General features: G+C 38.4%; 1 protein-coding gene across 9 annotated transcripts in view; it reads left to right on the top strand.

Annotated features, from left to right (window-relative positions):
* The first annotated feature begins 21 nt into the window (after nt 1-21).
* The window catches only part of cadm1a (cell adhesion molecule 1a), a 319,434-nt gene continuing 303,317 nt past the window's right edge, over nt 22-16,138 (top strand). For 8 of the 9 annotated variants that reach the window (XM_017698539.2, XM_017698540.2, XM_017698543.2 and 5 more), the window contains exon 1: nt 22-160. In XM_017698539.2, coding sequence (XP_017554028.1) covers nt 88-160 — 73 coding nt within the window. In that variant the 5' untranslated portion in view covers nt 22-87. The remainder of the gene's footprint in view (nt 161-16,138) is intronic. The other variant, XM_017698541.2, reaches the window with a different exon arrangement.

The raw sequence follows: 16,138 nt of genomic DNA on the forward strand, positions 1-16,138 counted from the left end.
CCCCCCTCTCCCTCTCTCCCTCTCTCCCTCTCTCTGTAGGTGAAGTAGCTACAACTCGCATCGTCAGAAAGAAAGCAGGTGTCCAACATGGCGAACGCGGCCAACGGATCTCTCGCAGCCCTTCTGTTTTTACTCACGATTGCGGCAGCTGTTCTTAAAGGTAGGACACAATTCAGACTAACACTTCAGCTCCCGCGTTTACAGGAGGGGGGGAAATCTCCGGAACGAGCAACAGCGAGGGGGGCGTCAAAACTAACTGAGCTCTCTCGCGTCAGTGCTGGATACGCTACGCCATATGGATGGTGATGAGGGGGGAAAGTAAGAGTTGGCGAAAATGTTAATGGCTGGAAAAGTTGCTTGTGCGAGGCGGATTTCTCACTCCACTGCTTCTGTTGTTGACTTCAGATGACATCCGCAGATGTTTTATTTCCTAGCTTTTGCCTATGAGCCACTTTAGCCCGCGGAGCTGGTCGCCTAAAGCAGAAGTGGGAGAAAGAGTGGTGTGTGAGTCTGAGTTCTCGCACTGGGGCTTCTTTACTTTATTCATCAGCAGAAAGCCCCGACCATTCACTCACTGCCCGATAAATACAGCAGTTTGTGAATGGCGATGCGTGCTGAATCACTGCCGGTGAGTCTGAGAGCTGATGTGATTTGCTTTGGATGATGGATGACAGACTCGTCAGTGATCCTCGTACACACTCGCTCAGACGGCTGTGCTATGCGGCATGTCTTCCTTGTAGCCAGCACCAACTGAAAGTGTGCGGCTGTGGAAAGTGTCCGAAACGGACCGCGAAGCGGAGCTACTTTGTTGCGTTGTTGGAGCTGGCCGTGTGGGTGTTCAGTGAAACTGTGCACGGTGCTCTCGGCACGACTGTGTAATGATGCTTTGTGCAAAATAAAGTTTCCTGTTTCCTGAAATCTGGCTGTGGGCTCCGCTCACGTTGGCTGCATTATTTCAGATTTCGGTGCATTACGAATGTGTTGAATGGCGCTCGTAGTGCTGCTGCTTTCGGGTTGTGCATTACTGCTACCATTCACGCTTCCTCTCCTCTCCGAAAGCTCCCAGCGCTTTTAAACACACCGAATTAAGTTAGCCAGCTAGTTCCTCGTGTGCAGCATATCCGTAAACCTCTACTGTTATGGAAAACCAGGGAAGCAGAAAGAGCCTGTTATTACAGTCTGGTAACGTTCCGCGCTCCTCTGCGTTGACCATTGCAGTGTGTCGCACGAGGCTGAAGTTGACTTATTCGCTGAATTTTCCGTTCCACCTTAAATGGTGCAGCAGTTCCGTTCTGGCGCCTATACGTTTAAGGTGGAACGGAAAACTCGAGTAGGTTCGTGCGACACGCTGGCAGCTGGACGGCAGCAAGAGCGGAACACAGCTGGGAGAAAATGAATGGTTTAACAGGGAATGGTGCAGTTAACCTCGTTTTACCAAACAGGGGAGATAGAGATGTTTGTAGTCTTCTCAACAGGGCAACAAGTCGATTGTGTATTTCAGACCAAGTGTCTGTGTGTATTTTAGACCTTAGTGCGGTTAGCCGCCGTTTCGCTGTTGGCTTTGTTGTGAGAGTGCAATCCGTGAGGAAGATATTTACCTCAAGACAAAAGAGGTTAAGAGCGGGTTAACAGGCGCCCAGGGCTCGTATTGACAGCGGCTATGCGGATAAACACACGATAAAACTCACAAGGTAGAAAAGATATAACGGATCTGTGGCTCTGTTTCCCTCCAAAAAGCTGCCTCTGTCGCCTGTGCGCTTCCACAGGCTCGTTAAAGCCGGCCTTGGCCCGGAGCTGGCGACTAGCTAAGCTGCTAAGACCTGAACTGTTGTTTCTGAGGACTTTTGAAGTGTCAAGGTAATATGGCAAGTTGGAGGCTTTCGGCTCTCCTCAGTTCATATTAGTTCTAATAAATAAGTTTCACTTGTCATTTCTGAGTCAGTGGTTGGGTTTTGTTTACCCTGTATTGAAAACCTGTGTGTGGTCTTGTTTCTATTGGTGAGCGATATCGTCCATACCGGTATACCGTGATATTAAGATGGCATATTGATTTTCAGTCTTAAAGGTGTTGATAGGTGCACGTTATATGAGAAGTTACACGTTTCGTGAAACAGTGGCGTTGGCAGTCAGTTTTGTTTTGAAATAAATAGCACATTTCTTTTCTGTGAATGGACTTTCAGTCTGGATATTGTTTACAATACACCACAAGCTATCCTAGATTTGCTACACATTGTTTTAGCATAGAGCAGGAATAATATAAATAATCTCAGGAACAGTTGGTTCATTATGACCAACTTTATCAATGCTAACTTAAGTCGTATGATACCATCATTTATTTGGGAAATATTATGATATTTAATTTTTGGCAGTAGCACTCAGGACTACCTGTCCTTGCAGTATTATTATGGGTACTATAATTACTTTAATAACATGGTAACAGGGTATATATGGTCATAATAATATGTATTGTGGTGTGTGTTTTTCCTGTTTGTTTAGCAGCGGTCGGGCAGCTATTACATTAGTTCTTAGACGTAGTTTGTGATTTCATGGAGACAGTGTCGCGATTGGGAACAGACATCACAGGCAGTTAAAAGACCATTAGTTGGTTTGCTCTTGCTCCAGGGAATCAGCTGTGGAGAGACATAAAGGATTTAGAGCCTTAGCATATTAAACCTGGCTGATGTACTTACCACATTCACACATTTGTTAACATTGACTCTCAAAGCTTGAGTTACATTTGCCCAAATTTGTCTCGGACTACCCCCTCAGGCTTTTTAATATCTTAGGCCTCTGAACTGAATCTAGTGTGTGTCTGTTGTACTGAGGCCTTAAGCATCATTTCATCCTCCCATGGTGGTCTCCTTAAGAATCTTTGCATATGAAAGATGTAGACCTCTATGTGTAATGGCTCTTCGTTGACAATAGCCCTAGCTCCCTATTTCAGGAGCTTGGATTGCATTGGTGACTAAGGAATGTGCTCAGCTGGGATGCAGAACCAGATTTCTGGACACAGATTAAGACGTTGGATTAAAATACATGGTGAGTGGGTATTCTCAGTAGAAAGAGCTCTTCGTCAGGACTAGGCCTAATCTTTATCCAGTAAACTGACCCCCTGTGTACAAAGGACATCTTATTTAAGGCGTGCAGCACAGCACATGTTCAGATGGCAAATGAAAAGAAATAGTTTAAGCAGGTTGCTGTTATTAGACATTTCCTCCCCTTTGAAGTGTGTAGTATTTGTTTTGCTCCACTTGGCTGTCAGACTAATACCTTACAGAGTGAAAATAAAAATGGCTGGGGGATCAGCTAATCCACATAAGAATATTTAGAGGATTGCGGCTGGAGTCTACCATGCCAGCCTTGCTATTGATTGGCTGCTTTACTCTAGGAAAAAAAGAGGAGATGAGATCCTTTATATTTATTCCTGTCTCAGCTGTGGTTAAACATATGACTGTTGTTGTTTTTGGTTATATTTTATTCTCTACAGTACGTTCGTGGTAAACACATGAGTGACACGCTCCTTTAGATTTGAACTTTGTCCTATTTCTTTGGTTTTCTACAGCAGTCTTGTTTGTTGAATAACATTTCTGAAAAATGCCCTTTTCACAAGTATAAAAGAAAAATTATGAAAGCAGTAGCGCAATAGATAGATGTTGGATTAGGCCGTTAGATCTTTGTGGAAAAAGCAGCATTTCTGACACACATTAAAAAAAACCCAATATGAAATTGGATAGTGAGGACCTAAGTGCACTCTGCCACTGACAAAGACAAAAGCTGCTCATCATGTCCACCATCCACATTGTAGGTATAAAGATGGATCTCCTCTCAGAATTAGAATTATTTTCTAAAGAGACCTCAGTGGCCTCTAAAATTGATTTCATGCCAGTATTTGGAGTGTTTGGTCTCCATTTATTCAAAAAGAGCTTTTTTTGCATAGAAACACCACAGTTTTTTCAGTAGAAAAACTTGTGAAGTGAATTGGGATGCCTGTTGGCTGAGAAAAAGAGTCCATTAGGTTCTTTCTCATGCATGTATCTGTTCCGTACCATTAGTCAGGACACTGTTGCAGAAAAATTAGGGACGTTCTGCAGTGGTAGAAAGTGCTGTAAGACCTGATTTTTGGGTTCTTATTAGTACTTCAGCTCATACGGATGAAAGCATGTCAGTGTCTGAAGTCTCAGTCAATATATTATTATCTGTAATGGTCACTTTCTGCCAGATTTGGAAACTTGATGGATTGAGGCTTAAAATACTACATTTATTTCAATCAGTGAGCCATTTAAATAGGAGTCATTTGCACTTCACCTATTTACAAGTAAACATGATCAGTCATTACTAGAATGCACCTTGACGCTTGCTGGAAATTGGAACCATCTTATTAACGGATGGTTTAAATCTGTTCTGCAGGTAGTTAATGAACTGAGGAATTGAATTCTGAAATGCAGCAGCAGCACAGCCCCCCACCTACATCTTTAGCTGGAGAGCAGCTTGAGCATGATGGTGCAGTTTACTGTACTTCATATCGCTGTTCACACTGAGTAAATTCTCATTAAATGGAGATTACAAGGAGGCATTAGCATTACCTTTAAATACTATTCAGCCTCATATATGTTTTATGTGTTAAGTTTAATCCTTGCTTGTGACTCAAAATAGATATTTTTTATCCATGTTAGGGCTGAGCAAATCATGAGACGAAGATCATAAATGTTATTCACACAAACAGTTGTGATTAAAAGTGTGTTAAACTCTAATAGCTTGGCTAGAGGTGGAACAATTCATCATTATTTTAAAATGTTGCAATAAAGCACCTGGAAATCTATTATCCATTATGTGTCATTGAATGGAATTACAACAGTCACTGGAAACTGCCTCACTTTATTTGCCTTACATTAATGTCTTTTACTTCACTTCGTCTGTGTAATAGAATAGGTACAATGTTTTTAAAGAAACACACAAATACAAGAACACAAGAAATACACAAATAAAATGCTTTTAAGATGAGTGAAAATATAGTTTGTTGTTGCTGATGGGACAAAACCTTGTATTTTCATTCTTAAGACAATTTTTCACTTTCAATTTGAAAATGCTGGCTGCCCTTTAGGCTAAAATGTATTAACATTTCTGAATGAATGGAGGAATAGAAATGGTCCATAATTACTTAGAAAAATCTTCTGGTTCCCCTTACTTCCATTCAAAAATAACAACAATGTTTCTCCTTTTTCCTCTAAAGTTATCGTTTTGGAGATCTGAGGTTTTGTCCAGACAGTGATGATAGGGTGATGACATTTTGCACAGAACTCTGCAATATTTGAGGAACTGATTTTTCCTCTGAAGTGTTTTTTTCCTTCCCTGATAGACAAGAGCTTTGTTGGTCATGTTTAAGAAAGCCTATATTAACATGCACAATTTAAGTTAAACACAGTGTGTTTACCATTTAGACTTCAAAAGCCAAAGTGAATTGGAAATAATAAAAGCCATAAATAATAACATAAATGTTGATGCCACAGGGTTGTTAAAATGTTTGAAGTTGTTAGAAGTGGAAAATATGTTATGGTGAGGATCTGTTGAGTATTTCTAGTTGAAAACAAGTCAGGAAGATGAAAAAGAAAACAAAAAAGCGAAGAATAATCATAAAACACCATAGTTGCTTTTATAATCCTGTTTATATGGTCAACAGCTGGTTCAGCTTTGCTTGCTATCAGAAAGCAATGTGTTATCTCAAAGCTAAGCTTTTTGGAAATGTGTCCATTTATCTTTGGACTGGTTAAACATGGATCCACTAGCAGGTTAACGAACACAACAAATACCCAGATTTAGTTTTTTCTTGTACTGCATTAGAAGATAAGTTAACTGAAAAAGGAAAATGTTCTAGGTTCACAAAACTACACTGTGTTAAAGGCATTGTGGTTGAATGTAGTTGTGGGTAATATAATGTTATGCAAATAAACAGGCAGATAAAACTGTGGATGCAGTTTATTGGAAACATTGAAGACTTTAAACGAATTAGAGGTTAGACTGCCTTCCCGGTGTGAGTTTTCCTTTCATTGCTGTTTGTTTTAGCTGCTTAAAGCCAGAAGAATCTATACAGAGAATGAGGTAAATGTGCACTCAATCTTTAGCGTTTGCAGTCCATTCATTATAGTGTATTCAGAAGTGCCTCGTGAGCCTGCTTTTGGGCTTATCGTGTTTGTTGGATAATTGGATATATTGCAGTTTGTTGTTCTTGTTGCATCAGACCACATTTGCATCTGGTATTAAAATTTGGCTTCAAGCAGCTGTCAGTGGCCATAAAAGACTCCTTAGAGAAATATGTTAGTCTTCATGGTAAAGGAAGCCAGCGACGCGTAGTGGATATAGGGTAAAGTAAATAATATCCCTTAAATCTTTTTTTTTGATAATAGGATGCTGACAGGGAATTAAAACTGAACTGATTACAAATGATAACACATTTGGGATGAACAATGTAAGTGTACAATAATAACTAATTATCTAATCATATATACACATTGTGGATATTAACTTAAGCTTATTAATATCAACTGTAGATTAGTGTTCTGAGCTGTTGCTGGATCAAAGTCACTTGGTTTGCCAGGATTTAGATTTTCCTGTAGGCTTGAAAAATTTGGGAATAGTATTTAATTGCACTTACTCTGACAAATACTGTGCCTGCAATTTAAACTGCCATTATTTTCTATAAATTAATGAAATTATGAACAAAGTGTGCCCAACTACCAGTTAGTCGTGTTGGGTATTCACAGGGTGTTTTGTTTGCTTCTGACCGGTATATCTCATCTACAGGCAGCTCACAAGCTCCATGCAATTAGGTTAAATTTCACCACTTACAACATGTTGATGAATTGTAGATAATGTAGGCTGCAATAAAAATTGCTGGTCTTGTGAGTTGAAAATTGCACCCTTTGAAATTGTCAAATTGTCACAATATTTATTTTTTCAGACATCTGATTAGTTGGAACACAGAAAAAGGATTGCTAAATTTTAGAGAATACCATCAAAAACTGAGTTGAGTGATTTTCTTTTGCATACTGTGTTACACTAAATCCAGATAAACAGGACTATTTTAAGAAACAGGCAGTTGGTCAGTGTTCTACAAGTATAATGATATTCATGATATGTTCATAAAAGCATACTGTATTGTATTGTAAAATAATTTATCAGAGTAATGATATATATATAGTCATGTTCCCCAGCTCTTGTTTTGATGGGTTAATTTCTTTAAATAATCCAACAAAAGTAAAATTTTTGGGCTATAATTAGGGATGCCTCAATACAGATACTGGTATCAGGTATCTGTTTGATACTGCCATCATTTACTTGTACTTTACAAATGTATCTACACATGCAAGTTAAAACTCAGGCGAAGACGAAGCTGTATATTAACAGGATCCAGAAACGCTGCCAACTTCTCTGGGCCCCGAGTTCATTTAGAACTATATGTGTGTGTGTGTGTGTGTGTGTGTGTGTGTGTGTGTGTGTGTGTGTGTGTATATATGGGTTTTGGCACATATGCTGCCATTCAGATAATGCCTTTTTCAGGAAAGGCCTTGATTATTTCAGCAAGACAATGTCAAAGCACATTCTGCAACAGAATGGGTCTGTAGTAATAGAGTTTGGGTGCTACACTGGCCTGCCTGCAGTCCAGATCTGTCACCCACCGAAAACATTTGGCTCATTATGAAACAGAAAAATAGGACAAATGAGACCCTAAACTTTGGAGCAGCTGAACTCCTGTATTAAGCAAAAACAGGAAAATTATAGCAATTGGTCTCCTCAGTTTCCAAACACTTACAGAGTGTTATTAAAAGAAGGGGTGATGCAACACCGTGGTTAATATACCCTTTTCTCGACTTTATGAAAATGTATTGCTGGCATCAAGTTCATATAATTTTCAAAAAGCAATAACATTTCTGTTTCAACATGTGATATCCTGTATTTGTACTACTGTCAACTAAATATTACGGTTTAAATGATTTGCACATCATTGCGTTCCATTTTTATTCTGCACAGCATTCCAACTGTTTGGAAACAAGGTCGTAGAATATAGGGGCTCATTGGAGCTACTTTGCTCCTATATCAGCTCTGTTGCTCTGATTTTCATTGTGAATGTGGCTCCAACTTTCTCTTGAAGACTGAAAGTAAAAAGAAATAATCCTTATTTGATAAAGAATGAGGGCAGACTTTTGCCCTGGTTTGTCTCAACCTAGCTTAAATCAAATGATGGAAATGTTCTTGATAAACCGAAATAGGTCATGCTATAATCTCTCAGTGTCTGTCAGAACGCAGTGCAGTAAGCTCACATGGATGTTCTTTGCTGCTCATCTAAACAGCATCGCAATAAATTCAGTGTTCTAAAAATGTTACCCCTCAGGTCAACAAGAGATTAAAAATAGCCGCCAAGTTTTGATCTGTGAGTAATGTCCGTATGCCCTCGAGGGGTTATGCTTCTTATGTTGTGGTGTTATCAGACATGTCAGGATTACATTTAATGATTAGAGACGCATTAGGCATTTCTATGAACCATGGTGACTCAAAAGCTGATCTATGGTTGGAAAATTACCTGCTGCAATCTTGGAAGCACACTTGCTGTTCTGTGAGGCTTTAAAATGGTTCTTTAAGATGTTAAAGTTGAGTATGTAACCAATGTCTTGATAAAGAACCCTTGAAGAACGGCACAGTGCCGTATTTTCTTTAATTTATTAGTTTATCCTTATGAAAACATGTTATGTTTCTGCATTCATCATTCTCTTGAATTAAAACAGTACTAAAATGTCAACATTTTGTTTGCTGCATGTTTAATGATGTTCTCAATCCATGATTTAATTTGAATAGGTTCATGATACTGGGTTCACAATTTTGACCAAAATTTGAATGCAGAAAAATAATGACTATAATCATGTTGTTGCTATAGTCTAATGGGTAATACCATTAATCCTCCACCTGGGTAAGCACCCTATGCTATACCAATAAGAGTCCTTGGGCAAGACTCCTACTACCTTTTGTGTAAAAAAATTGTAAGTCAATCTGGATAGGAGTGTCTGCCAAATGCCATAAATGTAATAATATTGTTCAACTTATTAATGATCCCACACTCAAAAAATCTTCTTGAATCAAGAAATGTCATGTCAAATTGTTACCTGTATGTACTACTCCTACATACAACTGTCAGGTCACTTGTAAGATTGAGTGATATGTACTTGCTTAATTCACATAAATCACACAAAAATCATTAACTGGACCTTTTTCGGATCTTAGTGTTAACTGGAACTTAACTGGAAGAGAGGGTGTTCAGTATTATACTCGCTCCATTTAAGAATCATTGTTGTGCTAAGATACTTTTAGGGAAACCCATCCAAGGTCATTTTTATGTACTACTCCTATATTCAACTTAAAATAGTGATGTTCAGCTAATGAAAGTATACATTATGCATTTAAAGGGACCAGTGCATTTAAATGCATTAAAAAACCCCAGTGTACCTTAACTTTATGCAATAAAAGAGTTTGATGTAGTATGTAAAAGCATGTGTTGTTAAAGTTTCAAAATGAGCGGTTCATTTGATCTATATATGGAAATTAAGCTGCAAACATGGACAATATTGAACTGACTGTGTTTGTAAGGTCACAAAGACAAAACGTATTATGGTACAACCCTCTTTTCAGCCTGCAGCAATTAGGCTATGTCCATTAACACCGACGTTTTATCCCAGTTTTAGGAGTATTTCAACCTAGACTACGTTTTGAAAAAGACAGCCAATCAGAAAAGGTCATTTACAAATATCAAACTAAGGCATGGTAGCAAAAACAGCTTCCTCAATTCTAAGGAATAAAGTGGGGTAGGAAAATGGTCATGTAAACATAATTAATGACTATTATGATTACACAAATCCATGCAAACGTAATAATGTGGACCTTAATGGAAAAAATATAGAAAAAAGAAAGATAAACACTTCAAGTTTAACATCTACATCATGTGGTTGTTACTGTACTACCCACTAACCACAGACACACTCAGGGTAGACAGTAACTCACTCTCACAGCTAGTAACCACATATCAAGGATGATCAGAACAATGCACAGAGGTGAGAAAGACGACTCAATAAGGGCAAGTAAGGCTGGTGGCAGGAGCCAGTGGGAAGATATTGAGTTTTACTCAAGTGTTAGTTTGACCAAACAATTATCAAGTGAAACTTACAACTAACTCAGGAACATGCATTTATTAGGTAACATCAATGAGATGAAACTGATTCAAACTGGCAATACAGGGATTTCATTTAGTTGTAGTGTAGAGCTGGGTGGTAGAGGGAGTGCTGGAGTGAGTTGTTGATAATTTGCAAACTTAGATGTTCAAATGACATTAGATTCCCCATGATGCATTGTCACATCTTCACAATGTATATTGTCACAGTTTTGCATTGCAATATCATAACATCGTGATGCATTGTTTCTACTATAAAATTTGCCCTTTAGCTTTCCTTAGCTTGTGTTATCACTTGGTCCTTACATTTTTCTTCATTAAAGCCTACAATTACATGCCTTTGTGTGGAATTGTGGGCTTAAACAGATTTCCTGTCATCTAAGCACTCAAAGCACAAATGTGCTCACAACAATTTAAGGGAATTAGCTGCTGGTGACGTGCTTGACATCAGATGATGTTGGAGGAGACCTGTTATTGTGTTCTGTACTATAGAAGATGAACATCCTAATGTGTTTTTGCTGCTACATACTAGACATGATATGCTCTGTTACATAATAGAGAATGTATAGTAGGTTCTAACAGCATGTCATAACATTGTGATATTGCAGTGCAGAACTGTGACAATGCATTATGGAGAATGGACATTCTATTAGTAATGCATTATGAACCCAGTGTTAGTGGTGCTAGTAAGTTGTGCTACCTGTATTTTGTTAAATTCAAATTTTGTTCAAAATATTGTAACAATACTGAATATTAAACCCAGTATCATGAATCAGACTGAATCCTGAGCAGAGTGTATCAATATATCTGTAATGCATAGTAACTAAATCAGTGACTAAATAGAAAGGAAACTTAGTGAAATGATTTGTTTTTGTATCTGAAATGTCACTTTTGAGCCTCCTTGAATGTTCTTGGATACATAACATATTATCAATCTTATATTAAAATGCTGGCTACCCTTTACATTGTGTGAATGTTACATGACAAATGGACTAACTTAAACAGTCCAAAATGACTTGGAATAAATCATAATATCATAATAAATGATATTGAATGAATCATAATAAATAATCATCTCATCAACTAAGGTCATGAACATTTTTTCCCTTTTTTTAAAGTTGCCATTTGGAAATCACTGTTTTATTATTACGATAAAAAATAGTTACAGTATTCTACTAAAATATATATATATATATTATATTATAGGTGCTGCTTCATTACCCAGTAAAATATGCCATTGGCAAATTGTTTTTTGTCTCAGAGTTGCCCTGGGTTAATCCGGCTCTGTGATGGTTTGCATTGTACACCCCCTGCCCCCCCAACACCGACTCGACTGTCTCTAGGGAGACTTTATAATGTTCTGAAAGCTCTTTGGGCTTAAGAACTTATTTTTGTAAATGTGACTACTCAAAGTAGTAAAGTAGCTTCATACTTGCCATGTAAATTTGCCTTTCAGCATTGTGACCACTTTATCCATGTGGCTTAACGTAAGTGAAAACCTGATTAAAAACTTTTTTTTGCTTGACAATGTCTAGGACTGAAAAAATAAAGTTCTCTAATTTGTGGACTTCTCAAGATAAAATTAGATTTGGCAGTGAGTGTCTACAAATAAGACAAATTAGAGTTTAAAGCAGTCCAGCAGCCCTCAGAAACAGATTCTCAGTCCACATTTATACTGGGAGGAATCTTCTAAATCTGAATTTGTTAATCCTGTTATCACATGGGTCTGTGTTTGCCCCCCGACTGTGCAGAGACCAGACATATTTGGGCTTCAGACCTGAGCTTGGGTGCACCAGCCATCTGGATGTGCCTTTTTTTTTTTTTCAGGTCAGACGGCGTGTCCCCTGCAAAGTAACAAGACATAAGTCAGAGATAGGATGGCTCTGCTTTCTGGGTCAAGTAAAGAGGAAATTGCTGTAGCATTGGGGGATTACAGTTCAGGACACAATATGTGAAAACCAAGCAGAATGAACGTAAAGCAGATAGAGGTGAATGGGAAGAGGTATGGAATGAATGTGGGAGGACGTATCACAATGCATGACTTTTGTGCTCTGTTGTAATGCATATCTCATTGATAGTGGATCATAGTGCTTGGTTAGATTGGCACTGTGGAATAAAATACCATCTCTCAGTAATTATGTTTTATCAGCAATTATGACACAATGGGTAGAGGCCAACGAACCTGTGATTTATACCTAGATGAAAGATGTGTCACCCCTGCTGAGACTACAGGTGCCCTCTGAATTTTTATATGCGGTGTTGATAACTGTAAAATTGTGGTCTATGAAAAATAACGGCCTGCATGTATCTATCCGCCATGAACATATGTGAACAAAATATGTTTTAGGCCCAAAACTTGTGTGAAGTCTGATAAAATGATGTCTCAGACATCGGGTAACATATTCATAACAATTTCATGTGGCAATTTTCTACGAGGGACCTTTGACAGACATTAAACCCTTCAACATTTGATTCCTTTCACCAACAATTGGAACAGTTTGGACTTGTTTTGTATGTTTCTCTAGAATAGTGCTGTTTACAGTAAAGTAGTCTAAATGACCCCTCCCCTCTCACTTTAATCTGATAGGATGCACTCATATACCTGGTTTTGTTAATGGTGGTTTCGGGCGGCACGGTGGCGTGGTGGGTAGCGCTGTCGCCTCACAGCGAGGAGGGTCTGGGTTCGATTCCCCAGGTGGGTGACCGGGGTCCTCTCTGTGTGGAGTTTGCATGTTCTCCCCGTGTCTGTGTGGGTTTCCTCCGGGTTCTCCGGTTTCCTCCCACAGTCCAAAGACATGCAGTCAGGCCAATTGGACATGCTAGATTGCCCGAGTGTATGAGTGTCTGTCTGTGTCTGTCTGTGTCTGTGTGTCTGCCCTGCGATGGACTGGCGGCCCATCCAGGGTGTATCCTGCCTTCCGCCCGAAGACTGCTGGGATAGGCTCCAGCACCCCCCGCGACCCTGACGGAGAAGCGGCTTAGAAAATGGATGGATGGATGGATGGATGGATGGATGGTTTCCACAAAAGACTTGGAACACACTAAGGACTGTGCTGGCGTTATAGCATTGTATTTGCACGATGGGAAGTTTACCTGTTACTCCACTACTAAAAGTGTTAGGCAAACTTTTAAGGTTTTGATCTGTTTTCAGGACATTACGTTTGAATTACGTTTACTGTTGATGCCACAGCCCAACAACGTCACTGATTGTTGCCATATCATCAAAAGTATTTTTATGTTGATGCCACTAAATCTACGGGTTCTCAATAATGACTGATATCAGCCAAACAATATATTGGTTGGATTCTGGTGAATGATACAATTTTTGTCTTTTGAGTTAAAGGAAAGGCTGTAAAATGATGGAATGTTCTGTATATGAAGTGAATGAATTTTCCTGTATATACACAGAATATGCACTGCAGTTCAAGAGAATTCTCTTTTAAATGAGTGATGGAATTGTTTTTATGGATTTTTTTGCAGTGTTATAAAACACATTCTTTGTCAATCTGAAGAATTATTTCACCATTCAAAGAACCAATAATACAAATGGATCTTCAGTTTTCATGGTTCTATATAGAACCACTGTCTTTACTAAAGAACCCTCGAAGAACCAGATGGTGAAGAACCATATAAGATTTTACTGCATTTGTAACTCCATAGAAATAAATGTAATATTTTCTGTAATGTTAATCCAGACAGAGTTTATCTATAGATATTGCCATTGGCAGATATGTATATGAAAAGTGTTGGATATCAGCATCCGTTTACATTTCCCATATTGGTGCATCCTGGGTTTGAGTAATGTGGCAGGCTCACTCACGAATGGAGAAAATGCGGGCTGTTAGCAGTCCCAGCGTCTCTCTTTTTCTCTCTCCTAGAGCATTATTTTGTTTTTTTTTCTTCCTCTCAGCCCATCCTTAACCTTTTCACATCATGTTGTAACCACAAAGGCTGAGCCGGAGACTGAGCCTGTGGATAGACTGAATCTCACTGCAGATCCCCCAGATGCTTCCTACCACTCACAGCAATTCCTCTAAATTTGTCTGAAAAATCTGTTTCAATTGGCTTTCTCATCCCTGCAGTGGTTTTCATTCTACAGTGAAGGCAGACAGGTGCACAACAGGATTTGGAATGAGAGGCTTAATTTTACGTCTTCCACCGTTAGGATGGACATCCTTTTTGCTTTTCTTACTTTCTCTTTTTTGATGGACTATTTTCGGAGAAGTGTGCATTAGAATGGAATTTTGCTGCTAACTTGATGTATGAAATGTTGGTCAAATTTAACTGAAGAAAGCAAAGTATATCACCAATCATCCAGGTAGCCATGGCAACCAAGAAACTGGAGGAGGCTTTGTGGTATCACCAGAAGTGCCATACAGCTTTCAGTTCATGATATATATGTCTATTTTCAGTTTCAAAATAGGTCCCCTGCTGTTATATCAGTCACACTAATAGATAATTCATGCCTCGATACCCTTGCCTGCACAACTGCAATCCCAAGAGAGCAGGCACCTAACCTCTCTCAGTCCTTAGAAGAGCTTTTTTTATCAAAGTGCCAGCACTGTGTTGCAGTCAGTGTCCTTAGGAACAAGGATACTTTGCTGCAACAGATCTTAATTAAATGGGAATTGTAGTTTTTTGGCTCATAATTGATTATCTTCAGTTACAGTTCTTTCAGAAATCCCAGTTTTGTATGGAATGATATGTACTTTCATAAGGAAAAGTTTGGACACTTGTGGTTAGATTACATGTTTGGATGGTTTTAACAAGTCCTCTACAGAGAGAACAATTCTGTAAATTTTAATGCACAATTACTGTTCATTTGATTAATTTTACATGCTAAGCATAAAAAAGGCATAAAATATTATTTTTGCGAAGGTTATGCCACATTTTATATTTGACATATTTTACGTTTTTTCCCCCAAAATGTTAAATTCAACAAATGCACAGAAATTGTGCACTTTAAGAAAGCTATTATATTCAGGTTTGTTCATTTTAGAGCATGTTTAACTTATTTTTACTTAGAAAATCATCAAAGCCTGTCATTTGACAAGGGGTCTTTTTAGGACTGTATATTTATGTATATTTACTGCATATTTAAATATATGTATATTTATATCCATTTGTAACAGTATAGGATATAATGAGTTTTTACAGTCACAGCTTATGTATAATGGACAGTCATAATTATCGTAATATTGTATTTAGGTTTCTTGTTTGTTTATAGCCCACTCTAAGCAATATATATCATGAAAAAAGAATGTGCTTGAAAGTGGTTTATATCATGTTTTGGAACACGTGTTAAATGCATGTAAACAGAGTAAGTGCAGAAATTGATGGTAAAACAGACAAAACAGATCTGACTGCTTGACCTGTGCCCTTACCTACAAGTCAACTGTAGCACCCAGACAGCCAAACCTAAACATCTCGGCAGTTTCCAGCAGTCTGCAGAGTCAAATTGTGTTAAATAACAAATCAAGATTGTGATTTTAACACTTGTTTTGTGTGAAAAAATCAGTTGAGCCAGTGAAGTGGAAAGCTTATCATTTTTTTCTGAGCATGTCCAGTAATAAGCGAGAATGGTGCATTCGATTCTGTGTGACTTTGATGCAGTCAGGCTTTTAAAAATGGCATGGTTATGTATTTACTCTACCTTTGTTCCAAAAAAGGAAAAGTATTCTTTTGAGCATATGCCAGAGTGCTAAATAGCATTGCGTCCTTTTTAATACTAACCCCCATGTATTTCACATGGAGATGGAAATGTTGGGGTTTAAATGTAATTAGGATGCCCTGTATCTCTGCCTTGCTGTTTCACTGTGCCCACATTATTCTGCTTCCATCTGGATATAATTGGAGTAATTAAATCTAATGACTTTTATAATTCTACAGCACTATAAGTGGCATGATAAAGTGCTAAGAGTGTTGCGT

The sequence above is a fragment of the Pygocentrus nattereri genome, chromosome 16 (assembly GCF_015220715.1).
Source record: "Pygocentrus nattereri isolate fPygNat1 chromosome 16, fPygNat1.pri, whole genome shotgun sequence".
Lineage (NCBI taxonomy): Eukaryota > Metazoa > Chordata > Actinopteri > Characiformes > Serrasalmidae > Pygocentrus > Pygocentrus nattereri.